Here is a 26631-nt window from a genome sequence, read left to right on the forward strand (position 1 = left end):
AAACCATCGTTTCACCATTTAGCAACAGATTTTCAAATTTTGGTTAAATCGAATGGTTATTTTATCAGTTGTTAAATATGGGTTATATTTGATTTTACAATTAACAAACTCAACCGAGGTATTCGAACCCTGAAAATTTCGAAGTTTTTAGCACAGAGTTATACTTTAATGATTTAAGATCTTTTTGATGCAGAATACGCAAAGTTTGGTCAGAATTCTAACAAAAATGCTAACATTCTGGTGTTTTGGGTCGGTTCAAAGTTAAGATGCAAACTAACCAAATTCAAACTTTCGTCACTCTTTTATGGTGACGTGAGAAAAGAAATTCATTACTGAATTAATTCATGAACAGGTTCCGTACGTTACATCTGGTATTTTATAGTCAATAAAAGATGCGATTATATATCGCTAAAGGTCATGTAATAGAAAAAGAGGATGGATTAGCATAACTATGTTTCAAAGATTCCGAACAGTACTAACAATTTGTTTAACAACTTTCTCTCCTGTTCTGGCTGAAAGGAAAAAGATTCACTCAAATAGAAAAGAGTATATTATGTCTGTGTTGTCTGATATTGTATATTTTTTTGGTTTTTGATTTTTATGAGCTTATATGCAATCAAAATACATTATATTCTATAAGTTAATTAGTAAGCAAAGGGATTCAATGCACCCTCTTTAGCGTGGTGATAATTCTTCCAATGAAGAGACCTCTTTATTTTATTAAATAAGTAGATTGACAGCACTGATTCATTAACAGTTTCTAGTGCAAACCCATGTAAATCTAAGGTCAATTTTACCGAATTTTACTATTCAAGGTTATCTATTGTTATAATATTGCAATTGTGGCGTCTTCTCTTTTTTTGTTGTTTTTATTGCTGTTGTAATAGCAACAACTGTAATTGCAGCAGCTGTAGCCCTTGTCATATCTAAATTATATTGTGTTAATTTCATGATATCAAAGAGAGGCAAGGTATCTACATATTTTATCGCTCGGTAGGTTCTGGTATTCTTCCAACCTATCCCATAAATGTAAAAAGTCAATAAATTACGAACAATATAATTTCTTATTGCATTACTTCACTCGCATTTATTAAATTCTTTGCATATTTCATTAATGGAAAACACAACAAAACATCTGATTTATTGTTGGTGTTAATGCATGTATAAAAGGGTGTATTAAGAATGTTCATTCTTATTATTTTGACTTTGTCTCCAGAATGTTTTTATGGTGCTCATTTGGTAAATATGAAAAAAACATTGTTTTGTTCGAAAATTTTTTCATTTCTACCAAAATCTACCTAGCATAAAGATGCTTGTGCATTAGTTTCCCGAACATTAATATATCATTTCGTCACGAAGTCCATCATTTTTTAATTTATCATTCGATTCATGTCAAAACTATTCTCATGCCTTCTTTTTATTATGCTTCATTTTTATGCCAAAAAAAAACATCTCAATTTATTCAATATTATTATTATACTTTGCTACTGCCGTTTTGCGATAGATGGCTGTAACAATAAGTGGTAGTCGAAATAAATAGGCAGTAGATGTCATACAATAAGCTTAGGTATTTGTAAAAATGACGCCATCGAAATATCAGTCGATTTGTGTCTGCATCATAAAGTTATTCTCGATTAAACATGTCAGCTTACGAGCCAAATTCTCGTCATTTGCGGGAGTTTTTAGTTTTCTGCTTTAATATGAAGAAATCTGCGGCTGAGGCTCATCGAATGCTCTCAAACACCTTTGTTGAGGCCGCTATTTGTGAAAGAATGTGCCGAGAGTGGTTTCAACTAGCATGGCGGTGGAAGATAGGGGGTTTTCGAAGATGCAGAATTGGAGGCATTACTTGATCAAGACTCGTGTCAAACGCAACAGAAATTGGCAGGATCATTGGAAGTGACGCAACAAACCATTTCAAAACATCTGAAAGTCATGGGAATGATTCAGAAATTAGGTGCCGTATACGAGGTGAAGCCCAGATATGTTGAACGGCGTTTGTTTGCTTGGGAACAGCTGCTTGCAAGGCAAAGACGGAAGGGATTTTTGCATCGCATTGTGACTGAAGGCGAAAAATGAGTTTATTACGATAATCCCAAGCGCAGAAAATCATGGGGATATACCGACCATGCTTTCACGTCGACGGCCAGACCGAATATTCACGGTTCCAAGGTCTAGCTCAGTATTTGGTGCGACCAGCTCGGCGTAGTGCATTATGAGTTGTTGAAACCGACTGAAACAATCACAGGCGATCGTTATCGAACGCAATTAATGCGTTTGAGCCGAGCATTGAAAGACAAATAGTCGCAATACAACGAGAAGCATGATAAAGTGATTTTACAGCATGGCAATGCTCGATCCCATGTTACGAAAGTGGTCAAGACATACTTGGAAACGTTGAAATGGGAAGTCCTACCCCACTCGCCGTATTCTCCATACGTTGCTTTCTCGGACTATCACTTGTTACGATCAATGGCACACGGCCTGACTGACCAGCACTTCTGGTCTTATGAAGAAGTAAAAATTGGATCGATTCATGGATCGCTTCAAAAGATGCACAATAACGCCTCGAATTTCGGAAAAAAACGGCGAATGAAAATTATAAGCCTATATTAATCATCTTTATCAGATAGTTCTTGATACTGTATCATTAAAGTTGAGATGTTTATTTTTTTTGCATAAAAACTGCGTCCCAAAGAAAAAGAGGCATAAGAGATTTTTGGTCACAAATTGAACGAGCAAATCAAAAATCATTTTTCATTTGAAATATCTCAGTGGCGTACCATTCTTCTTTAGAAAGAGTAAGATAAATAAATTGTTGGTTTTCAAAAAAATCTTCAGCTCCCCTGAAATAAGTCGAACTTATCAACTAACATTCTATATTCCTAATTCTTCCAGGATTTGGAAACGAACATTTCTGGACGTCTGGAACCGACTTAGCCGATGAAGGGAAGTTTTTCTGGATGGCCACAGGAAGACCGGTGACCTTCACCAATTGGAACGCTGGGGAACCTAACAACTTCCAGTACGAAAATGGAGAGGAAGAAAACTGCCTGGAGCTCTGGAACAGGGATGGACGAGGTCTGAAATGGAACGATTCACCATGCTCGTTCGAGACATACTTCGTTTGTGAAGTGCAGTGAAAAAAAAAACAAGAGGTGGACAATGTGGAACTTTGTGATACTAATCTCGTGTATACGTTTTTTGAAAATCTGCTATAGAAGGACCAGGAAGGATTCAAACTAGTTTGTGGTGGTAGTTTGACGGAGAGGGGAAGGTATTTGAGCAAGTCGAAAAGAAAAAAAAATTGAAACTATAGTGTTGTTTTATATTTGTATTCTTGGTCTCGCTTCAGTTGAAGATCATCGAAGCTTATTTTGAAACTGAAAAAACCATAATTCTACACATTTATTGTTATTCTATTTTCGTCTTTTTTGTGTTCAAACCGCTAACTCTTATTTATCTCAATTACTTTACAATATGATGGGCTAGATGATAGTTTTTTCGTTACTCAAGTTTTTGGACAAATTATGGCAGTTTCTCCAATCTAATACCTCATAATATTATTTTGGACATCTGTGTTCAGTAGGTCATTTGATAAAAGGAAGGTACAGGCTTCAACAAAGTTTTGACATTTTTTATGATATCGAAATCAGTGCTCATTTGAGAATACTGAGATAAATTTCAGAAAATTCATGAATGATATTTCAAAGTTATTTGATACTTAATAGATTCAATCTTTACAGGATAGAAATTCATATCGATTTGATAAAATAAATATCACGCTTTATTTTCACAGATTTTATTCGACAATTGTTTTACCGTCTTAGCGGCTTTATCAAGAATTGGTTACATTGCACTTCATTGCAAATTGCATTACATTACATTGCACTTCATTGCAAATTACATTACATTACATTGCAAATTGCATTACATTACATTGCACTACATTTCTAATTGCATTACATTACATTGCACTACATTTCAAAATGCATTACATTACATTGCACTACATTTAAAATTGCATTACATTACATTGCACTACATTGCAAATTGCATTACATTACATTGCACTACATTGCAAATTGCATTACATTACATTGCGCTTTGCAATGTAACCAATTCTTGATAAAGCCGCTAAGACGGTGAAACATTTGTGGAATTAATTAAAATCTTTGAAAATTAAGAGTATTTATATTTATTCTTATCAATACAGTTACATAATAATTGACTCACTATTCATCGTATTCTAGACAAATTTGTCAATTAACTGAATAATGTCATCCAAGAATTATTCTCAAATTCCTCTCAGTATTCACAGATGACCACTGATTTTGATGAAGCAATTAAACAAATTTTTAAACGTTGTTGGAGCGTGTATATTTCCATAATTAAATAACATAACCTACTGAACACAAATGACATAAAAAAAGTCAAAAATAAAACACAGTGCTGCCAATATAACCGCTCTAAACCCTTTTATATTCTTGGATTATTTAATACTGTCATCTAGCCGTTTAGTCCTGCAAGAAGTCCATCAGATTCCAACTTATTTAAAAAAATCAAAAATCACCCTGTCCATCTGAAGCAGTGGAGCTGTTGACTAATGGTACTGGTCTAATACCGAATGTCCTTGATTCATCAATTTGGTTGTCCTCGCGGAACACCCTGTATATTCAAAGAAAACTCAAAAACAAATATGGATGAGTAAGATCTACGATTGTGCTAAAATTTCATATACTCTAATTCCGATGGATTGTCCCTGATAGTGCTTTAAACGCACTTTTTTAATCTGAATATTATAGCAATATTAGATAATTAAAAATAAATTCACTGATGAATTTCCTCAAAAGCAGTATAGGAAATCAACGTATTAATTAAATCATAGTCAAGTGGAATTTCCATCAGTGAAAAATATTCTCATATCTTTGCAAAATGACAATTGAAGAACAAATGAAGAAGCACTACACCGAAACATAATGAATACCACCTTACTTGTCTAGTCATTGCAGAACCAATTCTGCTTTTAACCAATCCAATTTTTTTTGCAGTATAACTTCAAACTTTACGTAGAATAATGTGATATCTAGATGTGAATTGCTGATGAATAAAATGTGATACAGATTAAGCTCTTGTAGATAACTCTTTCATTATTCTTCTCAATTCTCATGTAAGTATGAATGAAAGGTGTAAATCTTATAGTGATAAGTTTGTAAAATGAACTGTTAATAAAAATCTTAATGAACTTGTCTTTCTTTTCCTGAAGCCATGAATTTTAAAAAATTATACAAAAACTGATTAGATTACGCCTCAAAAGCCCTTTATTTTCAAGGGTGTGAACTTAGCAGCTTGTTTGACGAAAATATCCGAACACCCTAACCATTGGCGTGCGGCAGAATAATGATTTCTGATTGGAATATTCACTAGATCCGTATAGTATCGAGAGTTTACGTCAAAGGAAAGATTAACTTTCTTTAGATCGCGGGATATTTAGCAACACTTATATTCAAATTATTATCCATCTAATTTAAAAAACTTACCTATATCTTCAAGAATATTTTCTGGAGCACAACGATATTAGTAATTAGTATTCACATAATATATGATATAAGTAATCTATATTCCAAATATGGTTGGATTCCAGAAAAAAATTCTTGGAGCTATAATTTTTTCAAATTAGACGGTTTATGGTGAATCAATCTTCCTTTTAACGTATACTCTCAATATTATATGGAACCCACATCTGAAATATGTATACGATCTATTGAATATTTTAATAAGAAATCTTTATCGCGCCGCACGCCAATGGTCAGGGCGTTCGGGTGTTTCCGTTAAACAGTCTGCTTGATACAGTCTACGTCTATGGTGATTTTGATGGTTTTCTATGCATCCCGAACCGAACCCCGATTAACTGCAAGGTTATGTTTATATAAGTTGTCAATTTTACCGAAAGTTCTATTTACAATTTCAATTGTGGCACTTTTAATAAAAATAGACCACAATAATGTCAGGTTTCACAGAGAGTGCTTTTGTGAAAAAGTTAGCTGATTTAAACAATTCATCACAGAGTATTCAGACTTTATCATTATGGCTAATTCATCATCGAAAACATTACGCCACAATAGTTAAAATATGGTTCAGGGAGTTGCTGAAAGGTAAATAATATTGATAATGAAGGAAATAAACTTCATTATATATTTATTTCCTTGCTTATAGCTAAAGATTCCAAAAAACTAACTCATATGTACTTGGCAAACGATGTTATACAAAATAGTAGAAAGAAGGGGCCCGAATATGGCGAAGAATTCGCTTCAGTTTTGATTAAAGCATTCGAACATATGTCAGAATGTGATGAAAAAACTGTAAATTCACTAGAAAGGCTATTAGGTATTTGGACGGATAGGGAGATCTATAATAAACTGAAAATTACGGAATTCAGACATGCACTACGTAAGAACAATATCTCAAATTACTAATTAAATTACTCTGAAAGTTAGTTTTAGGTGTAGAGGGCCAACCTCCGAAGAAAAAGAGTAAATCTAACAATAAAAAAGGAACAAGTCCCGGCAGAGAAAGAAAAAAATCAGAAAATGAAGTATTGGTTGAGGTATGATATCTTTCCCACAAATTAAAATCAATTATTATTGATTGTACCCTATTTCTTTTGGAAAGGTTGATGGTAAACTAGAAACACATGTCCAATTGAGTCCTCATACTCCAGCGGGCGATCCACCAGAACCTGAAGAGTTAATTAAAGCAATTCGGGATTTAGAATGTAACATAGCCTCAGCTGATGAAGTTGTGAGACAACGAATTGCACAACTTCCTAAAGAAGTGGCAGAAGTATCATTGCTTTCTAAAATTGAAGGTAAAATATCGGATTATTGTTAGAAAGAACAATATTGTTAATCGACTCTTTTCAGATCGCGTTGAAGCTGACAAATTGACAGTTCAAGTGAACGAAGCTGTCTGTCTATTGAATTCTTACAATGAAAGACTATCAACAGAAATGGAACATAGAAAAAAAGTTTCTTCTATGTTGAGGGATTTTTTAGAGCTACAACAAGAATTATTAGCACAAGCTGAACAAAAATTAGAGGTGAATATTTATGACTAATTGGAAATATTCATTTAGTTTAAGTTATCTGTTGAATTAGAAGTGACCAAATTTTACTGCTACTAACTAATTATTAATATCATTCAAATTTTTTGGTTATTTTGAGGGAGAGTCAAAAAAATGCCAAGATACAAAAAAAATAAGCATTTATTTTAAAAACATATGTGAATTTCAATAAAAATAACAATTTCATTCGAAACAGACAGGTTTGAACGGCATATATTGAAAAATGATAAATTGAACCTTTCAAGACAACATTTATTGTTTTATATGTTTTTTTTTTTCCTAAAGAAAATTCTTTAAAAAAGCGATAAACGTCATTTTTTGTTTTCGTGGCATGTCTTTTCGAAAATTATATATACGGTCAATCGCAAATCCACTTTTCGATTATAAAATGAGGGTTCAAAGGTTCATCAACAACTTCATATAAAACTTACATAAGTACAAATTTGAACAAGCACACAAAAGCTCATGACTTCACAACACTATTTTTGTTATTTTTGTACTACTTGACTGTAATAAAAATTAATTTTAACTTTTTTCCTCAGGAATATCAAGAGAAACTTGCCAAAGTATACAATGTAAGACAAGAACTAAGAGCTCATATACAAAACCTGCCTGATCTAACTCAACTGCCAGATGTTACGGGAGGTTTACAACCTCTACCCTCCGCAGAAAATCTTTTTATGCAGTAAGATGTTCTCTCAATCCACTATTTTATTTTGATTAAGTTATAGTAGAAAATATAATTGTTTAATTTGTAAAACTACAAAAAAAGCAATAAAATCAAATTGTTTGTCGTTATTCCTTTCGTTTTTTCTTATGCGATAATCCATCAATGCAAAAAAATTGACAGGTTTTTCGAATAATTAATAAAAACATTCTTCATTTCAATCTTTATTATTTATAACAAACAAAGTATTTGAATATCACTTGATCAAACTATAGAAACTAATAAAAAAAAATTTAAACACTTGGTGATCCACACCACTTCTGAATAAAGGAAAGAACATTAGAAACATTCGACTCTGGTGCCATTTTGGATCCCATATTAAGTTTGGACCAAGCGTCCTTATTAGCTTGAACATGATTCTTGCCAAATACTACAGGCTGTTTGCGTACTGGAAAACCGGTTACAATACAGGGTGGTTCTCCATGCTGCAGACTTGAAGCATACAATTGTCTGTCATCCAGGGGCAGAGTCTAAATCAAATGAATTCGTAAATTCCACCACATTTTAATTCCAGAATAAAAAGATACCAACAATAATAAGATTCTGACTCAACAGAAATTAAACATAGTTGTTTCAACCACTCTTGATTAACAATCCATTGGAAAATGTCTGAGATTCCTCAATTTCTTGGAGCACATACCTACATATCTCTCTACCGGTATATAATTATGGTGAGGTTTACCTGTTCGATTCTTTGGTCCATACTGACAGTCAAGACCCATTCTCTTACGCTGTCATGTTCTTGAGGATCATCTCTCAGGTAAAGCTGGTTAGGTATCGGCACATTGGATGGAAAATCGGTTTGAACCAAATCCGAGTGATCTACCAGCTGCCCCTCACCCTCTTCGATGGCTTCACACAGATCCAAATAGTGATTCAAGAAAACGAAAGCCTCAGAGTATCTGCCTTCACTCTTCATGTCCATTCCTAAGTAAGCTTCATTGGTGAGTTTTGTTTTTTTTTTTTTAATAGTATAGTCCTCACCTGCTTCGTAATAGGCCTTGTCTGCAGGAATGATATCCGAATATCTTAGAAGGGCGCAACTTATCTTCACAGCTATCGATTTCAAAGTTGGAACATCTCTGCAAGTTGCTCTCAACGCGTAGAAGTGCGAAATCATCAATAAATTCTTGAAATGGCTTTTCACCTCGTGGTTTATAGTTTCTAGACTTTCAACCTGAAAAAAAACAATAAAATTGCTTATCATTCCACTGTCTCCAGAATAAAACTGGTCCCTTAAAGGATCCTTGTGGAACACCACACAGAATTATGTACTCACGATTTCGAACAACATCTGTCTCAGTTTCTCCCATTCGTTGTAACTGTCTGGTCCAGAGAGATCGGGAAGAGCAAACATTTCAGTAGCGATATGATTGTATATGTTGAAGTTTTGAGGCATCGCCGGAGCTCCGTAGGATGAATATAGATTCAAAGCCTCCCTGACGAAACCGTCTTTAAGCAGCTTTGCAGCGTACAGAGCGACGTATTTATGCAAGATAGGAGGATTGTGGGTTTTGGCTTTTTCTAAACATCGCGTCCACTGTCCTTGCTCGGCTAGGAGGTCTAAAGCCCCTATAATGTCTGAAAATAATCATGAGTCGAAGTTCAAGAGGGAGATTTTTCAATTACAATATCTTCCCCAACTTACCTACGTCTGCCAGTTGCTCCACATCTCCCTTCTTCAACAGGCGATCCTTATACTTCGTTTCTACATAGTTCTCATAAACCGGATCTAATTCTTTGGCAATTTTCCTCGCTCTGCTCCAATCTTCTGCGGCTATCAACGAGTCTATAGCTTCCTTGAACATCTCCACACTTATATACAGCTGGGCCGCATGCTCGTGCTCTCCCATCTGCATCAATCTGAAAATCAAGAGAGTGGCACATTTAAAAAGCGACACTAAAGTATACACTCACCTAGGGGATAAAACTTTGATGATGTCCACGGCTTCTTGCCCGAACAAGAACTTGTTTACGACATCTGCAGCTCTGACTAAGGCCCTCTTCACTATTGGAGGGTCTGCAATGGTGGTGTCTACTTGAAGTAAGCAGTCCACGGCCTGCTTGTGCTGTCCGGCCAAAGCCCACTCGTTTGCTTGTGACAGGATGGTTTCTATGCTTTTGTCGCCCATTTGGTATTGGTGGGATTTCGTGTACTCTGATTGGAGGGAGGGGTACAAGTGAGGGAGGTAGTCTTTGCTGACTCTCAGAGCGTCCACCCACATTCCTGTGAAAAGTATTCAGTATTTTAGGAGATTATTAAAGGCTACTCCAAGGCAAATGATGATCTAGACGAGCATGAGCTGTCTGTATATGTTCTCAGAACTATCTTTAAAGGACCTCTAAGGGGCGCTCATATATATTACAACAGACAATCGGGTCATATAGACAAAGATCTTCACAAACCTGGATATGCTAGAGGCAATAAAGAGACTCTACTATGGGTGCCAAGTTATGGTGGTGATATTGGAGGCAATTAAGAAGCCAATGAACTCGAGAAAAGATCATCAAAAGCAACACACTCTGGACCTGAGCGCTTTTGAAGAGTTTGAAAAGAACACATTTGGGCAGTAGTTCACTAAGTTCAGAAGAATCTTTCTCTCACCTGTCGACTTGTACTTCTGCACTATCAACTCCGGCACCTGCGCCCTCAAGAGCAGAGACTCGAACTCCGAAAATTCCTTATCGTTGAAACATTGCGCCGCTTGCGCCTGCAAAACGTCTGCCACAGAGGTCGGGTCGTGGGTTTCAGCCACTCTCAACGCGTCGATCCAGTTCTTGCCGTGTATGTACATGAATATGGCCTCCTTGGACTTCTCCGCCTTTATGAACTCCTCCTCGGCCTCCGCAAACTTGCCGTCGTCCTCCAACGCCATGGCGTATTTGTAATGGACCTCTTTTTTCTGCACAATACATATGAAACAATCAATGTAGAAAACAACAAGGAGACATAGAGTCCCAGAGTGTAGGTTTTGTTACTGTGACCCTATGCCACCTACACCATAACCTAGAATAACTTACCTTTAACGGGAGATTCTTGCTGAGCTGAAACGCAAAGTTGAACTGGTAGGTCTCGCAAGCGTAGTTGATGCAGGCGTCCAGAATTCCGTACTTGTTCAACAGCTTGATGGCGGAATCTATTGGGAGAGTATTGGCCCATAGGAAAGCCACCTGTTCGGCTGCTCTTGGTCCTCCGTTTTGTTTGGCCACCCTGTACGCTTCTTCCCACATGTTGACACCCCTATACATATTCATGGCTGCCTTCCACTCACCAGCAGCAAGGTACTGCACTTCGGCCGCCCTGTACTTGGCCTGACCCTCCAGCTGCTGCCCAAGGTGCATGTGCGTCGTCTGCAGAAGGTCTGGATGGTACCTTTCTACCAGGCGCACCTGAAAAGTATAATTGCATTTTCAGAACTATCTCTCCGGTGAAGATGATTTGATTTTAAGCCCCTTAAGCTTAAGCCACGCCCCATTTTCTTACCATATTGTCATATTGCTCCGCCCTCTTATACATAGCTATGGCCATGTCTGGCGCGTTCACCGAAAGGTACAGTTTCTCTGCGTCCCTGTACTTCTTCTGGTCCTCCAGCAGCTCGGCTTGCTTAAGGTACATGTCGGTCACCTCCTCCTGGTCAAGATATTCCGATGCCAAGGCGTGGGCGTTCTCCCACTGACCGGCACTATTGTACATGTTCACCGCCTCACGATACAGTCCACTCATTATGTACAATTTTTCTGCTAAAGCGTACTCCTGGAGAAATTTTAATGTTAATACTGCCAGGTTGGAAATCTTATGCTGAACAATGCACTTTAGGAGTACTTAGGCTAGTTCCTTACAGTATAAAAACTGTGAACTCACCTTCACAGAGGCGAAATGATTAGCTATAGCCACGTAATATTTCTTGACAGACTCGGACATCTCCAGAACTTTGATGATGTGTACCGCCTTCTTCCATTGCTTGGCACCTACCGCCGCGTCTAGAGCCTTAAGGGTTGCTCCAGCCTCTATATAGTGGCTAATGGCAGCGTCTAGCTGCTTGGTCTCCACCAAACTGTCGCCCCATTGCTCCTCGAGGTTGACCACTTGGTCTGGGCTTCTCACCCTGGCCAGTTCAAGGGCTTTGCTCCAAGATTTTCCTGAAACAATGAGTGAAGTGTATGGAGGGGTAGTGTTCAATTCACTGGGACAAAATAAGAACGCGTAGTACAAGGAAGATAGTTGATAGAGGGAGCACAGAGTAGTATCATTGCCTCCAGGATGGAATGCCTTTTCAGTAACCTTGAACAGAGTTGCTCATATAACATAGCATAAGGCTATGATCAAAAAATGTCACCTGGACCCACTTCACTAGACAAGCACTGTTGAGACACAAAGAAACTTCCTTAGAGCGAGTCAAGCCTTGATAACTTTTGTAGTAGGCTTATCATGATTTATTTCTTTTCTTTTTTTTTTGATAGTATAATTATTGTATAATTTAATAGATAGTTTAATTATGTACACCTGTAATTGGGCTTTATGGCCTGTTGGATGTATTATTTTCAAAATAAAATAAAAATAAATAAAATAAAATAAAAATAAGGAGACCTGAAAGTTTAGTATAAGGTGTACATCTTCGAATAGATGTAACCAAGAGACCACCATTAACGACAAGGTTTTTCTGTAACTATGCTTACAACTATTATTGGAAAACGCTATCATCCTTACCTTTCTTATAACATTCCAGAGCCAAATCCGGCTTGTCCAGCTTCTCGTAGATATCAGCGGCTGCCTCGAACATCTCGTACCTCAGCAGTTGCTTCAGAACATTGGACACCAAGTTAGTGTCCTCCATCAGCTCAGAGTGTTGAAACAGTAAGCTGGGTATCCTAACAAGTTTCTTCGACTTCAGATACATCACAAGAGCTTGCTCAAACTTGCCTTCGCTCTCCAGAACCTCGCCTACCTTTTCCAATTGATTGGTATCCTTCAACAGCTTCATGTACTCTTCTTGCAGACCCTTGAGGTTTTCGTAGTTTCGCTGTTTGGCAAGACTAGGAAAGAACATGCCACATATTAATTGCACTATTAAATGGTATGGCTAATTTCAATGTGAGAAATGGAGCAGTAATATCAACCTATAACTCCTTTAATAATACAGTGGAATCAGGGGCATCTTAAGCTGGACTCTTTTGCAATTTTTCACTTTGCATTTTGTCAAGTTTGCTAATAATTTGCTAGCTTGTTTTATGCACAACAATTGGTATTGAACAAATCTAGGGTTTGGTAAGTTTGGTACATGACACTACTCTTGTCCTTGAAGTTTCAATTCGCTCCTAAGCACATTTTAGTATCTAAGAACTTATGAAGATGGCGCTATTGAAAAACCTTCCCTCACTTCTCCGAGACTTACCGCAATGCCTGATCCCACTTGTAGACGTCTTTGTACATCTGCAAGGCTCCCTCCAGGTCACCCTGCTCCAGGTAAATGTTCTCCGCGGTGCTCAGGTCGCCCTCGACGATGGACAGCCTGGCGTGCACCTCCGGAGAGTTGGATCCATAGTCGTTGAACCTCTCGGCGTACCTGAGACCTATGTCGGAGGTTTCGTGGAAGAAATGAGCAGCGGCAACGTTGCCCAACGCGGCCTGGCAACGTTCGGCCAAAGTGAGGTTTTGCTGCTTGAGTGCGATTTGGGAAAGGTTCTGCCACATGGCCATAGACTCGGGCGAGGGTCCCATCGATTCCAGGAAGAGCACGGCTCGGCTGTAGTCGTTGTCGTTGAGGGCAGTGCCTGTGGAAGGGATGTCGACGTCAATATTTTCTATCTCGACGTGTTTTCCTCGATAGATAGCCATAAGATTACCAAAACTCGTGTTTTAAGGAGATAAATATTACCGAATTCCACCAAGCCTTCGTCCAATTCTATAGAAAAAGTGTTGTTGCCGTCCACGCAAACTGCTTCAGTCTTGCCGTCGCTTCTGACGACATCAGTGACGTCACCTTTGACCTGGACGATCGTTGGATTTTCTGGCATGTCAATGTTGTACCAAATGGCCAGGTTGTTATCTGACTGCGCCACGGCAACGTCGCTTCCTTCTACCCATTGAACGAAACTGACTCCCGTGAAGATCGTTTGCTTTGAATTGGTGAGGATGTCCACCAGGATAAGCCTGAAACAGGTGAAGATATACCAGAATTGTCGGTATTGAGTATGATCTACTATTATGATCAGGAGAAAACCCAAACTCTATAGTTCTATAGCGAACTTCTTCGGAGCCTAAAAGGCTGCTTTTTGGCATGGCCATCGTTAAGTGAACAATGACGTCTTGATCTGTTGGATATCGATACTGAAGACTTTGATATTTCAAAGATTTAACAGATTTTTTTGCTTCGATATGTGTAAGTGAATGAATCATGAATTCATCACAATACTCCTGAGTCTAATAAAGGGGTCAGAATCACACTGGTTAGGCCAAGGACTTGATGAGTGAAATGTTATTAGGACAAAATTTGCCTGTGGAGGTCATCTTCTGAAGAGATTTCAAAATATAAAACTGTTGACATACAGCAGAGTAACTATAAATGAAGTTTCAACCCACACAATCTGCTCTAAGGAAACAATAAATGAAGCGACCAAGTACGAACCTCTGCTTCTTGTCCCTAAACAGCAACTTCTGCCCCAGCTCGTTCAGCTCCAGCCAGTCGATCTTCGAGTCGTTGGTGATCTGGGCCACAGTGACGCCGTTGATCAGGTTCAGCACGCATATCGTCTTCAGATCCAGCAGGTAGGCCAACTTCTTGTTCTCCAGCACCTGGTGTCTCTCGTTGAGACGGACGCTCATCAGGTGAGGATTGGCAAACTCGGTCCTAACAGAGCATAGGACCTGGTTCTCCCCGTACTCAACCAGAGAGAGCTCGCCGGCGTTGAAGATGGTACAGACGGACGGGTTTTCAAAGTAGAACTTCTCCAGGTGGGCGCTGTTGTCCCAGGGCACCTAAAAGTACCGGGAATATAAAAAATCTATATTCCAGTTGAATTCCTATGGTTCTGGTCCTCGCGAGTGAAGAGGAAGGCAAAATTTTGATTGGTTTCTTTTATTATTGTACATTGTATTCTTCTAGAGTTAAAGGCTTTAGAACTCACCTCGCTGAGCAAATTTTTATGCAGAGCAGCCACCATTAGAGTGTCCTCAGTTCGAGCTACCAAGTAACTGTCGTGTCCCATTATCTTGACGTCGTCTATCTCACCTCCATACTGCGATTTGAGGATGACACCTCTCCCATTCGAATTCAGGGGTTTGACCAGAACCTGGTTGGGGCCAACGTAAGTGATTTCGAACTTATCTTTCCATATCGTGCGTCTCAAGACTGAAATTCGGGATGAATTGAGCTTGGGTAACTTGACCCGGCCACTGAGATCGCGTGATTTAACACCGTTGTATTTTATCATATAGGGTGCACCACCCGCCAGCTCCCACATTTCAAATTACCACACAAAAGCTTTTAAAAAGCTCATTATATAACCCTTCTGGCCATTTCTCTTGTTTTTACCTTCAAGAGCTCTTTGACATGTGGGAGTTAGCCGTGGAGCACCCTGTATAATCATAGTTGTCGATTACCTGATTCGAACATCAAGACGGAGCCTCCTAGACCACCGCAAACAACTCTAGATCCATCTTTCTTCCAAGTGAGGGAGGTGACCGTGAAAAGATTCTCTATTTTCTTGGAAGGGGTTTCCTCCCACAACGATTTCCTGTTATTCCAGATGTAAAGATGAAGGCGATCGAAACTGCCCATCACAACAGCCTGAAAAATTGGGTTCACTTTAATGAGCTAGTATAGAAAGCGTCAAGTTGATTTTCTTCCTTCAAAATTGTCATTTTGTAAAGCTTGTAGTGATGTGGCAGTGGTCTCATTCGATATGGTTAATGCTGAAGTTCAAATTACAGGGTTAGGATCATTGAAATCAGGTTATCAAGTTTATTTTCCAAAGCATTTTGGCTTGGAATGACAAATATTTTGTGACCAAGAGATCAGGAGTTTTTTGCTGTATTGAAGTTCTCAAGATGGATAGATCCATCTTTGTAAGCTCTCTTTTATAGGTGAAAGACACTTGAATGAGAGCCTAACCATAATGAGCACCTGGTGCTTGTCCCAGATACTCCAATGTCTGCTCCTGTTGTGGTTTTTTAACCATGTGTAGGTACTATATTTGATGATGTTTCTTTTTAAAGTTCGGGTGGTGCAAGCGAATGCAGTTTTTCTTCCTACTTAGCATCGTAGTATTTGAATATTGCTTAATGTATCGAAATATGAATAGCGCTTACCTGACCGCTTGGACTACTAGCTGCCTGTGTGAATTCGTGCTCGAAATCCTTAATGTAATCGAATACTTTCACCAGTTTTCCGTTGTTATTAAAAACAGATACTTTCATGTCGCACCCAGCAGCAAAAATGTATCCGTTTGCCCATGCCAAAGCCGTTGGTGGTACAGAGTAAGAAACTACTCTTCCTTGTGCGTCTTCTCCGTTTTGGTCTGCAGTTACAAAATATCTAAAACGAAGATGGAGCATCAATAATGTTCATTTTGGTCAGTAAAGGTGTTTACCTGATTATATTCCCATCAGCGTGTCCTGATAGGAAGCCAGTACCTTTGGAGTTTGAGGCTAGAGACACCACAAGACTATCAGATGCGAATAAGCTCTGAGACTTGTTGCTTTTCATCATCAGATGTCTAACTTTGCCATCAGCCAGGCCACATATCACTGGGCCTGTATTCAGCCATGTTAAACATGTTACTGGAGAGGATTGTGGGAATTTGTTGCATATAGCCTGAAATATAGGGTGAAATTGACAAGTAGATATCCAATAATAAATTAATTTATTACAACAATTTTTATATCCATCCCTTTTTAGGGTTAGGTTTAATTTGTTGTCTTGAAAATGGGCCAACTTATTTCTGCCTGTGTTGTCACCCATTATATTGTTAGAAAAGTGGAATTATGAACATTCGTATAGTTGAAAATGTGATAAATGACTCACCTAAGCCTATTAAAAAATGTTGGTAATAAATTCATCGTTACCTACTTGGTTTTTTTTTCTGCAGTTTGGATCTGTATATTCGAAACTCACCTTTTTATCGCCCCAATTTTCTCCAATCTTATAAACATATACTATGTTGTCTGTCTGTGCTACTGCCAGTTTTGTGGAATCAGGGCTGAAAGCTATGCCTTTTATTATGTAGGATTTCTTCCCTGCCGCAGAATTGAACGGTTTTGTAGAAAATTTATCTTTTCTCTCGCCGTTTTCATCGAAAAGTAAAATGTATCTATCGATGGTGGCAACAGCGAGCTTTTTATTATTAGGGGACCAACACATCGAACATATTTTTGCGTCTGTCTCCTAAAGAATTCCATCAGTATTTATTAAAATTTGTGATCTATGTTGTATTTTACTAAATCATATTATTTTATGGCCTCAAAAATGCCAATATTTTCAAGACTCTACTTATTTCAAAAGGGTATTGTTAAATCCCTTTCAAAAGTAACAAAGGCAATAAGGTGCCAAAAAATAGCGTTGAATATCGAAAACGACAAAATTTATCACTTTTGATCAAATAGTTATTCAAATGATCTTCAAGACAGATGAATTGAGGTATTTTATATGATCTATGATTGTTAACAGTACTAAAATTAATCAGCAAATAATTTCCCAAAAAAAGGATATATTATACAACTTACTTGACCTTCAATTATCGTTTTACAATATTTTAGTTGCATAGTACTACTTATGAGAAAGGATTTTGTATATGAAATGTAACATTTTCTTTAATACCTTGTTTGTTTGTATTCAAATGAATCGCTATGGCAACAGGATGGATAGGGAAAGATTTTTTACATATAAAACTTTTATTGAAACCTTAACTTATTCAATTCGTTAGGAAAATATCTTCTATACATATATGCCAACAGAGAGCAACAAGAATAATATGCCAAATCCAGAAAAAAGAGATGCTACAATGGACACTGCGAATTCCTTCTTTAAACTTTTGGACTGTTTATTGGTAGTGACTTCATAGACAAAGAACCAAGTGGTGAAAAACACTCCAATTCCCAATAATATTAGTGTTAAATGGGGGAAGACCGCTGGGTTTACAGGCGAAACGTACCTAGGAAGGGATGAAACGTCTACCTGAAAAAGTTTTAATGTAAAATTCATCCATTTTATCAGAAACATTCATAATTACCATTTTATTACCCATTTTACTAGCTCTGTAGTATCACAGCTATGAATATGATTATTAATTGATCTTATAAGTTTATCGGTATCACAATTGTCTACGAAGTTTATTTAACCTCTAATCAGTTTAATTGATCTATTTGTTTTACTCTGTGTTCATCCTCATTATTTAAATGACCCTAACGTTCCGATTCATTTAACCAATTCAAGTATGAGACATCTGCAGGTCAGTATGATCCGCAAAATATCGCATATTATGAGTAGGTTTTTCAAAATCTTATTAGAAAATAATAATATAAGCAGTTTGTCAAGATTTGATTATTATTGTTTTGAATCTTTTGGAATGTAACCTAAAATGCAGTTGTCAGTTTTCTGTTTTCTGTCACCTTTCAAGTTTTCAACCATATGTGTCGTCCAAGGAAGAATACTTGTAAATGTACCGCTGTTGAAATTTTAGCAGAATTTTCCTGTTCATGACGAAGTTTCATAAAATCATGGTAATTGTGAGATAGTTTACATATAAATAAACTTAACTAGTGCTAACATTTCTTATTACTTGTGTTGAATGAAAATGGGAGTTGATTTTGATTTTCCCATTACTCATAAATTACAAACTTTCCAGTTCTCGATAAATTGGTGTTAATAGGTAACGTGACAAGGAACCTTAATGATAAAATTTAAGATGTATTCAATTTATATCCATAGTTGTATTCCCTAAATTCTGAATTAATCCCAAATTATTGGTGCTGTTTCTAAAAGATATCTAAATTATTTTCAGTTTGTGATTTGAAAAAATCAAATTCTTCGAGTTGGACGTAATCGGAATGTTGTTATGTAGAAAGAGTGAAAACCAGCAGTCTGTAAATTGTACATGGGATGAATGAGGAGGAATTGCTGCAAAGAGCTATTGAAGAGCGAGACAAACTATTCAAACGCTATGAACAAGGACGTGAAGGTGGTGCAGAGATTGACCCTTGGGAAGATCCCGGCTTTGAAGTTTATCATGCAACTGACAGATATGGATTCATTCACGATAAGAGACTGCCATCAAAGGTTGATATTCACGAAACAAAAAAATTGCAAATTGAAGTGGAACGTCAAAAGAAATGGCTCAAGATGTTGAAGGATTGGAACCACACTTTAGCTTCAGAAAAACTCCATACTCGTGTTTATAAAGGCATTCCCGATTCGTTGAGATCCAGCATTTGGTGTAAATTATTGAATATAGAAGATAAAAAGAAAGCAAACTTGGGAATGTATAATAAGATGTATAATTTAGCAAAGGAGTATTCTACAGATGCTAGACAGATAGATTCTGATGTCAATAGACAATTTCGTGAGCATTTGCAGTATCGTGAGAGATACAGTATTAAACAGCAACAATTATTCAATGTATTAGTTTCTTATGCCATGTATAACTCGGAAGTGGGATATTGTCAAGGTATGTCAGGCCTAGCTGGTGTTTTGTTGATGTATATGGATGAAGAGGATGCATTTTGGGCTCTACATATCCTACTAACTGACCCAAAGTATGCCATGCACGGATATTACAAAGAGGGATTTCCAAAATTGACTCGGTTTTTAGCTCACCACGACAAAATTCTAACAAAATTCCTGCCAAAATTGAAGAAGCATTTTGATAAGCATGGTGTTGATGCCATGCTGTATTCCTTGAAGTGGTTTTTTATTTGTTTTGTGGAAAGGGTATGTAGAAAATCTTTTTATTTATTTATGTTAAATAAATCAACATTCACCTCGGAGGAGAAGGATACGAAAAAAATATTCAAGATTGTGTTAATTTTACTCTATGTAAATTTTTTTATTGTTTGAATATGCTGAATGGAATATTAATTCATTTCTTTTTTAATTCCTTCCAATCTTTGCAAATATCTGCACGAAATTCCAATTGCTCATATAATGATTGATTCATTTAAATGGTCAATTTATATGTCATTAACCTTCTCCACAATTTATATTGATTATAATTCACTCTAATTGGTAACAGTTCAACAAATTGAACATCAATTTAACGGCGCCATCTAGTGTGTAATTATGTTATACTAATAGATTTGATTTAACAAGCAATTGAGTATATACATAATAATTTTCAATTTGTTGAGGTATCTTGCATTATAATTTATTATTCCGAATAATAAACGTTTGAAATTTGCAGTCGTTATAGAATTTTAATAATTTGGTGAAGATATAAACCTAACCTAAAAATTATCGTAAAATTTGATGGATGCAGAAAAAATCAAAAGTTTCTGTACGAAAGTTGTAAGTTTAATTATTTTGTTTCCAGGTTCCTTTCAGTCTTTGTCTTCGCGTTTGGGATATACATCTCTTAGATGGCGAGAGAGTTATAACTGCAATGGCCTATACGATATTGAAATTGCATAGAAGGAACTTACTCAAATTGAATGATATGGATACTATTGTTAATTATATTCAGGTAAAATTAAAATCATCTTTCTCTATAGGCATAATATTAAAAATACAGGGTGTCTCCTAACAACGCTATTAAACTTCAGAGAGTAATTTGTTTGGTCATTTACAAGAAGTTGGTATGAACATATGCCCGAGTTGCTTTCATTTCTTAGATAGTTGAATTCTGAAAGAAAACTATATGTAAAATATCATAAATATTCTCAGATTCATTTGGTTTAAATTTTCAATCTAGTTAGCCTTATTATTTCAAATAATTACCAAATTGGTTTAAGAGTGAAATGAAATCAATGGAATATATCCATAAATATCGTTTAGTGATTTTTGCATTGAAAAATGTTGGTTGGCAGAACTGTTATCTGTATCACAAATTTGACAGATACTAGATAAATCTGTGACAGAAGAATTCTTAGTACCAACATATAATAAAGAAATATATCCATGAAATCTGTGTTAAATTGAGATATTCCCGCACGAGAAAATTACAATTGTGAAAAATGCAAAACCAAACCTCCTAAGTGAGAAGTTTTCCTCCCTTTTCCAGGTAAAACTGCATAAAGACTTCATGATAGACGATGACACCGTAATACAAAACTTGGAGAAGTCTTTGGAGGAGCTCAGGCGTGCAAAACTCGACACTGCAGGCCCCCCTCAAAAAGAAGAGCTTGCAACCAAACCCTTCGGATTTTTCAAGAAACCGACAGTCACTAAAATAGTGGGTTTGAGGGCCGAACAATTTACGGATAAGGAGAGAGAAACGAACGAATTGGTAATACTGACAAGTGATATAGCTAGGGAGAACGCGGAGAAGGAAGACTCATACCCGAGTGATTCAGTCGGACACACAGGTACTGATTCAAGTAATTTTTCAACCTCTATCGCAGGTAGCACTCTATCTTTGCAAACGAGTATTGCAAGCAGTTGCTCAATAGAAATTACAAGACTTTGAATACGAGTTCTCTATTTTTATTTTTTTTTAAGTTCAACTTTATTAATTTATGCCACCATTTTTTCGTTCCATCATCCAAGTTTGTTATCATTTATTGCTTCAAGAACCACCTGCCAATTTTTGTAAATATTTTCTTTAATTCCACACAAAAACTGAAAATCTTTGAAAATTCTCATTATGAAAAAATATATTACTTATATCTATTAGAATACGAATATATCTTGTTGATCTATATATATCTTAATTATCTGAAAATGAATTATTTTTAGAGAGAGTTAAATATGGCATTTGAGTTGAAAATGAAGAATATAACATTCCATTCGATCAAGAAAAATTGTGTTAAGATTTATAAAAAATTTTTATGTTTGCACCGTTTTCACTTGTGTATCATGATTTCAAAATTATACACTCTCGTGTACATAACAATTAAAGGATATCTTAATACTAATATCGCCCCTATTTCCTTATTCATTGTGATTTTAATTATTTTTTTTAATATCTTCTTCACTAAAATTGTATGCCTTATACATAATATATATTTGTACAAACGATTCATGTTTTGGTTTTGCATTTTTTCACACCTTTATCCTTTTTTTTTTTGGTATTTTGAGTGCATGGTGCCTGGGCGTTTTTAACATTAACATCACGTTAGTTTTGTTGGAAATTGTTTATTTAATGCATTTTTAAAATGTTTTGGTTTGGAGACATCTGCTTTGGTTGCTTGGTTTTAGGCTTCGAAATGTTCTAATAGAGAAGAAAATATGCTTTTGGAACGCAGGTCACTCATAACAATTGAATGCTGTATAGTACAGGGTTTTCCGAAAAGAGGTTTCATTTTGATATAATAAAGAATAGTATATTTTAGGAGAAACCAATGGATGTTTATTTCATTGTAAAGAGGAAGGTATGCCATTAAAGATGGAAACGATATAAACCAAATGGGATTCCGAGAAGGTGCTCTACGACAACCCAAAAGTACTCAAGTTTTGTGAACTGTGAAATTTTCACCATTTTTGTAGTGAATTTTAACAATTTCAGCGTGTTTTTGTTCCATTTTTAGTAATGGCGTAGTTTTTACTTGTCAAATGTCAAAAGATGACAGCTGTCCAGATAGCGGAATATTCAAATTGATACCTCTTATTGGAAAACCCTCTATTTGAATAAAAGGCTATTTGACAGTATGAAAAATGTCCTATTTATTGATATCTTCATAGATTATACTTCCAAGGACAATATATATTTGATTCAAAAGTATGCAAACAAAGATTCAAGAACTCAAATAAGTCATAACTTGTATCACATGAGATGAGGAACGAATTGGCTTGGGATTACTTACGATGACGTCAATTTGAAGTAAATACAGGTTCATTTGCCATTTTCGATCTTTAGCGTTTAGTGTTATGCTGCGAATTTTGACATTTTCTTTTTAAAATATGCTAGTTATTTTGACAGTTAGAACAGATTAAGTTTTCCTGTAGAAATGTCTACAAAACCATTAGAACATCGAATTCTAACCTCAAATAGAAAAGATAGAGAGTAGGAACAAAATAAATCAAAGCAATATTCTTAATTAAATACTGAATAGTTTATTCTTCACTTAAAGATGATCTGTGCAAAAAAAGCAGTAGAATCAAAAAACTATGGCACTTGATACTTACACAGTCACTTCTCGTTATGAAAAATTTAGAATTTAGAACATTTAGAAAACCTTTAATTTTTTTTTCTAATCGCTAATTTTTTAATATTATTTATGGAAATTTAAAATATCCATTTTTTATGTGCTCAGTAAACATTGGTGATTAATTTAAAAAACTCGTCAAATAGCCGAATATGTGGTATTTTGAAAACAAGTAAAATATGTGGTAGGATAGGTTGAAAAAATAGTGCATTTAGAGGAAAAATAACTTAATAGCTTAATATTTTTGAATAGTTTCTAGAAATAAATGCAACAAAATTTTCAAATATTTCTCCCATTTCAACAAAGAGTTCATATATTTATTAAAAAATTATAACATGGCATCCTGTAGTTATTTTAAATAACCTAAAATAGATCCACATAGCACTTGAATCAAATAAGATGATCTTTTGATAAGAGGCGACCCAATAAAAACTTTAAATACATGTTTTAGATGAGAACGTAGAACGCTTGTTTAGTTCTCTTTTAGTGTTTACTTTTGTAAAATATTTCTCTGCTTTTTGAAGTTGCCTCTTCTGTAAGTTTTGCTTGGATCCATGTTTAATCCATTATTGTGGCAACTGAAGTATTGATATAGTGTTTTGTTCAGTCTGTTATCCGCAACTCAGTAAATATTCCTAAGTACCAACATAGAAAAATTGAAATAGGTAAGTTGAAGTGAATGTATTGCTTGAACAGAAAGAATATGATCACAATAATACAATTTTTTTTTTTTTTTTTGTAACGACAATATATGATTTTTCCTCTAGAAAGCTTGCTTTAAAACATTTTTTCACGATTGGAAATTTACCTGTGAAGTGCTTGTCAGCATAGAATATTCATAAAAAAAGAACAAAGCTTCTCAAGACCAAATTTTTTCATTTGCTCAATTCAATTTGTTATTAATTCCGAAACCTTCAAAATTTCGTTTTTCGTTGCAGGTTCTAAATTCTCGTTTGAACATAGCAATGGAGACGAGAGTCCTATACTAGAAGGCGACCTCAATTTAGGCTCTAGAAGATCCCTAGCAGATACCAGTGTTACATCAACAGCTGATCTCTCAGTTTTCTCAACTATAACCAGATCTCAAGCACATGAAAACAGTTTAGATACACATAGCAATCTCTCCGACAATTCGATGGGAGGAGCCAGTTCTGTAGGTTCTGGTATAGGTGCTTCGGGATCCCAGCGTCTATACAGTGCCCATACAACACCCATCGGAGGCTCTCACAATCAGAATCCTGATGTCCTTCGAATATATGTACCTTATTCTCCTTTAGAAACTCCAATTGCTAGTCCACATAATGGAGATTTACAGAAGTCCGTTCCTTCTCTTTTTAACGATAATAAAGTACGTATTAAGGTAGATAACGATGAACTTGCTACGCCACTGGTGGAACACGGGCGTATCAAAAGTTTCATGGATGCGGAAATAGATTTAAAATGAAGATTATTATACTTAATCGTTGAAGTGGAAAGTTTAACTGATAATTTTTTTTTTTGACCACTGGAAGGAAAAGTTCTTTAGAGTGATATTGATAATGCATTCCCTCGAATATTTTCAAATGATTCGACAGAGATCTATATTTGTTTTTAGCTGTCTTTGTTGCGTAGGTAGAAAAAAATTTCAGTACAACACTTCGAGTTTTTTTTTTTTGGACTCCGTATTCTACTTGAAACCTGAAGTGACTGCATTCTTGTCTACATTGTTTTTGAATTGATTATAATCTGAAGCACTTTTCGACAACAAAGTTGTCATCATCAGAAACTACAAGTTTCTAACTAAGTAAAAACATGCAAAATTGTAATCTTATACTGCTACAACTAATAATTTTTTTCTTGATACATTTCAATAACTCCTTTTAATTACACTTCTGATAAATTAATTTGCTCAAAAGGAATTTTTTTATTTAGTTAGTAGGCTTTAGTTTATGATGATGACACCTTTGTTGTCGAAACGTGCGTCAAACTCTTATCATAAAAAACCCAGGAACAAGAGTGTGTTTACTTCAAATTCGATATTTAAAATATGCGGATAAAGTCAAAGTTATTCATTTCAGTCATATCCAGTTTAAATAAGATTTTTTTTTAGTATTGTAGTTCTTTTATTGGATTGACTCAGTCTTTACTTAATGGAAATTCATTCAAACTGAAATTATATGACAGTTATTTTATTTTCACAGAATAGCTTCTTCGGATTTCACTTCTTGAATAACTGAAGAAAAAAGCTTTGTTTTCGTTGTCGTCTTTAAGTTTGATTTTTTTCAAGTTTTTTCTCATAGCACCTTCCCTTCACAAGATATTTAACTTAAATTTGGAATTGGTGAAACAATTGTTATAGATATATTTGAAAAATGGAAAAAGAATAACTATCATGTAGTTCTTTTGATTTTCCAACTTGCCTGTTGCCTAGAGAAATGGATTTTTAATTCACAAAGGAATTGAAAGTTAAAAAACTAGTGTTAATATCTTTTGATCTGTTTAAATGAATGTATTTTTGTGTGATATGGAAGTTATTAGGATAATCCTATTTTGAAATGGTCAGTAAACTATCTTATTTATCAGATCGAAAGGAGATCCAATCATTTATTTTTTTGAACTGGAGTATATATACGTAAACTCTTAATAATTGGATAATAACTAAGCGAATCTAGAATTGAAATTATTTTGTTGAGTTTTTTCAACTTTGAGTCATGTGTTCGACTATGCTCATTATTTTATTTGTAAATAATATTCTCAAAATCGAGAGTTAGGCTAATTTTTTTCCGAAAATCTTGTTTTAGCATCACTTTATTAGTATGTGTAATAATTACAAAGCCTTATAATGAAAATACAACGATTGTTTCAGAGTCGACATTATTCACAGTTTTCTATTTTTATTGTTGATGAAAACCAAAACATATAAACGATTGTAAAATATTGACATTCAAGTAGTATTTACGACGAAGTGAATAAAAAATGGATAATAACAGTTTTCATATCTAATAAATTTCTCTCTCTCTCTTAGAATCGAACATTTTTGTATATTATTGAATAGTTTGGCCATTCCATTATCTCAATTTTAGGATTGAGATTTAGAAAATGTAATTAGCTTTAAAATTCCGGTAGATGGAAGAATTATAATACTTGAAAATATTTTGAATGACATCCATTGTAGTATTAAGTGTTTTATTTTATTTAAAAAAGCATTTATTTTGTAAATAAACTATTTATTGATCAAACTATGGTGTTATTTTTTCCTTTAGACTATTCCTAACAAGACAAAGTAGTAACTTCAGACACTAGGTGTAATATTATAACAGAAGTAAAAGCTAAATTCCAGTATTCGATTTCTATATATATGAACAGACCAAATTTGATTGAAATCTGATAGATATATTCTGAAATATCAAAATTTCAGAAAAAAATCTTATTCCTCAACGCATAAATCAGCGGTTGCCATTCCAGATATTGACTCTGCCCAGCGCTGCTCCGTTTTCAAACTGAAATAAA

The 26631-nt window shown here is 35.5% G+C and overlaps 4 protein-coding genes across 8 annotated transcripts in view; 3 read left to right on the forward strand and 1 right to left on the reverse strand.

Moving 5' to 3' along the window:
- LOC123672704 (C-type lectin 37Db) overlaps positions 1-3290 on the forward strand; it is a 30589-nt gene extending 27299 nt beyond the window's left edge. For both annotated transcript variants that reach the window (XM_045606946.1, XM_045606947.1), the window contains one exon: positions 2899-3290. In XM_045606946.1, coding sequence (XP_045462902.1) covers positions 2899-3143 — 245 coding nt within the window. In that variant the 3' untranslated portion in view covers positions 3144-3290. The remainder of the gene's footprint in view (positions 1-2898) is intronic.
- Positions 3291-5888: 2598 nt separating this feature from the next.
- Positions 5889-7921, forward strand: LOC123672707 (regulation of nuclear pre-mRNA domain-containing protein 1B). Of its 2 annotated transcripts, none has more exons than XM_045606953.1 (6): positions 5889-6155; positions 6217-6450; positions 6504-6607; positions 6673-6868; positions 6924-7099; positions 7666-7921. In XM_045606953.1, the coding sequence occupies exons 1-6, from the start codon at positions 6005-6007 to the stop codon at positions 7810-7812; spliced, it is 1008 nt and encodes a 335-aa protein (XP_045462909.1). In that variant the 5' UTR covers positions 5889-6004; the 3' UTR covers positions 7813-7921. The 2 variants fall into 2 exon arrangements, with proteins under 2 accessions (XP_045462909.1, XP_045462908.1); XM_045606952.1 differs by having other exon boundaries at positions 5891-6155; positions 6498-6607.
- A 77-nt stretch (positions 7922-7998) lies between these two features.
- Positions 7999-23062, reverse strand: LOC123672705 (intraflagellar transport protein 172 homolog). 2 transcript variants are annotated; one of them, XM_045606949.1, is made up of 20 exons: positions 22801-23062; positions 16964-17233; positions 16440-16663; positions 16159-16384; positions 15451-15637; positions 14976-15199; positions 14477-14826; positions 13727-14001; positions 13244-13622; positions 12559-12884; positions 11713-11990; positions 11335-11604; positions 10872-11240; positions 10456-10753; positions 9768-10077; positions 9499-9713; positions 9130-9431; positions 8835-9027; positions 8533-8777; positions 7999-8320 (listed from the first exon to the last, which is right to left on the reverse strand). In XM_045606949.1, exons 1-20 carry the CDS (start codon positions 22831-22833, stop codon positions 8084-8086), a joined length of 5211 nt encoding a protein of 1736 aa, XP_045462905.1. In that variant the 5' UTR covers positions 22834-23062; the 3' UTR covers positions 7999-8083. The 2 variants fall into 2 exon arrangements, with proteins under 2 accessions (XP_045462905.1, XP_045462904.1); XM_045606948.1 differs by lacking the exon at positions 22801-23062 and adding an exon at positions 17572-17781.
- On the forward strand, positions 18421-26360 carry LOC123672706 (USP6 N-terminal-like protein). Of its 2 annotated transcripts, none has more exons than XM_045606950.1 (5): positions 18421-18567; positions 18849-19774; positions 20373-20522; positions 21060-21363; positions 24081-26360. In XM_045606950.1, exons 2-5 carry the CDS (start codon positions 18947-18949, stop codon positions 24584-24586), a joined length of 1788 nt encoding a protein of 595 aa, XP_045462906.1. In that variant the 5' UTR covers positions 18421-18567; positions 18849-18946; the 3' UTR covers positions 24587-26360. The 2 variants fall into 2 exon arrangements, with proteins under 2 accessions (XP_045462906.1, XP_045462907.1); XM_045606951.1 differs by lacking the exon at positions 18421-18567 and adding an exon at positions 18575-18716.
- The last annotated feature ends 271 nt before the right edge of the window (positions 26361-26631 follow it).

The sequence above is a fragment of the Harmonia axyridis genome, chromosome 2, assembly GCF_914767665.1.
Source record: "Harmonia axyridis chromosome 2, icHarAxyr1.1, whole genome shotgun sequence".
Classification (NCBI taxonomy): Eukaryota; Metazoa; Arthropoda; class Insecta; order Coleoptera; family Coccinellidae; genus Harmonia; species Harmonia axyridis.

Bases quoted from the DNA above. Each gene is read 5' to 3' on its own strand.
- LOC123672707 (XM_045606952.1), top strand. From the start codon at position 6,005: ATGTCAGGTTTCACAGAGAGTGCTTTTGTGAAAAAGTTAGCTGATTTA. The intron at 6,608-6,672 runs GTATGATATCTT...TCTTTTGGAAAG, and splicing joins AAAATGAAGTATTGGTTGAG to GTTGATGGTAAACTAGAAAC. The intron at 7,100-7,665 runs GTGAATATTTAT...TTTTTTCCTCAG, and splicing joins AAGCTGAACAAAAATTAGAG to GAATATCAAGAGAAACTTGC.
- LOC123672705 (XM_045606948.1), bottom strand. From the start codon at position 17,610: ATGCAACTAAAATATTGTAAAACGATAATTGAAGGTCAA. The intron at 14,002-14,476 runs GTTCGTACTTGG...CACCTGTTTCAG, and splicing joins TTTAGGGACAAGAAGCAGAG to GCTTATCCTGGTGGACATCC. The intron at 13,623-13,726 runs GTAATATTTATC...TCCCTTCCACAG, and splicing joins CGAAGGCTTGGTGGAATTCG to GCACTGCCCTCAACGACAAC.
- LOC123672706 (XM_045606950.1), top strand. From the start codon at position 18,947: ATGAATGAGGAGGAATTGCTGCAAAGAGCTATTGAAGAGCGAGACAAA. The intron at 19,775-20,372 runs GTATGTAGAAAA...TTTTGTTTCCAG, and splicing joins TTATTTGTTTTGTGGAAAGG to GTTCCTTTCAGTCTTTGTCT. The intron at 21,364-24,080 runs GTACTGATTCAA...TTTTCGTTGCAG, and splicing joins TGATTCAGTCGGACACACAG to GTTCTAAATTCTCGTTTGAA.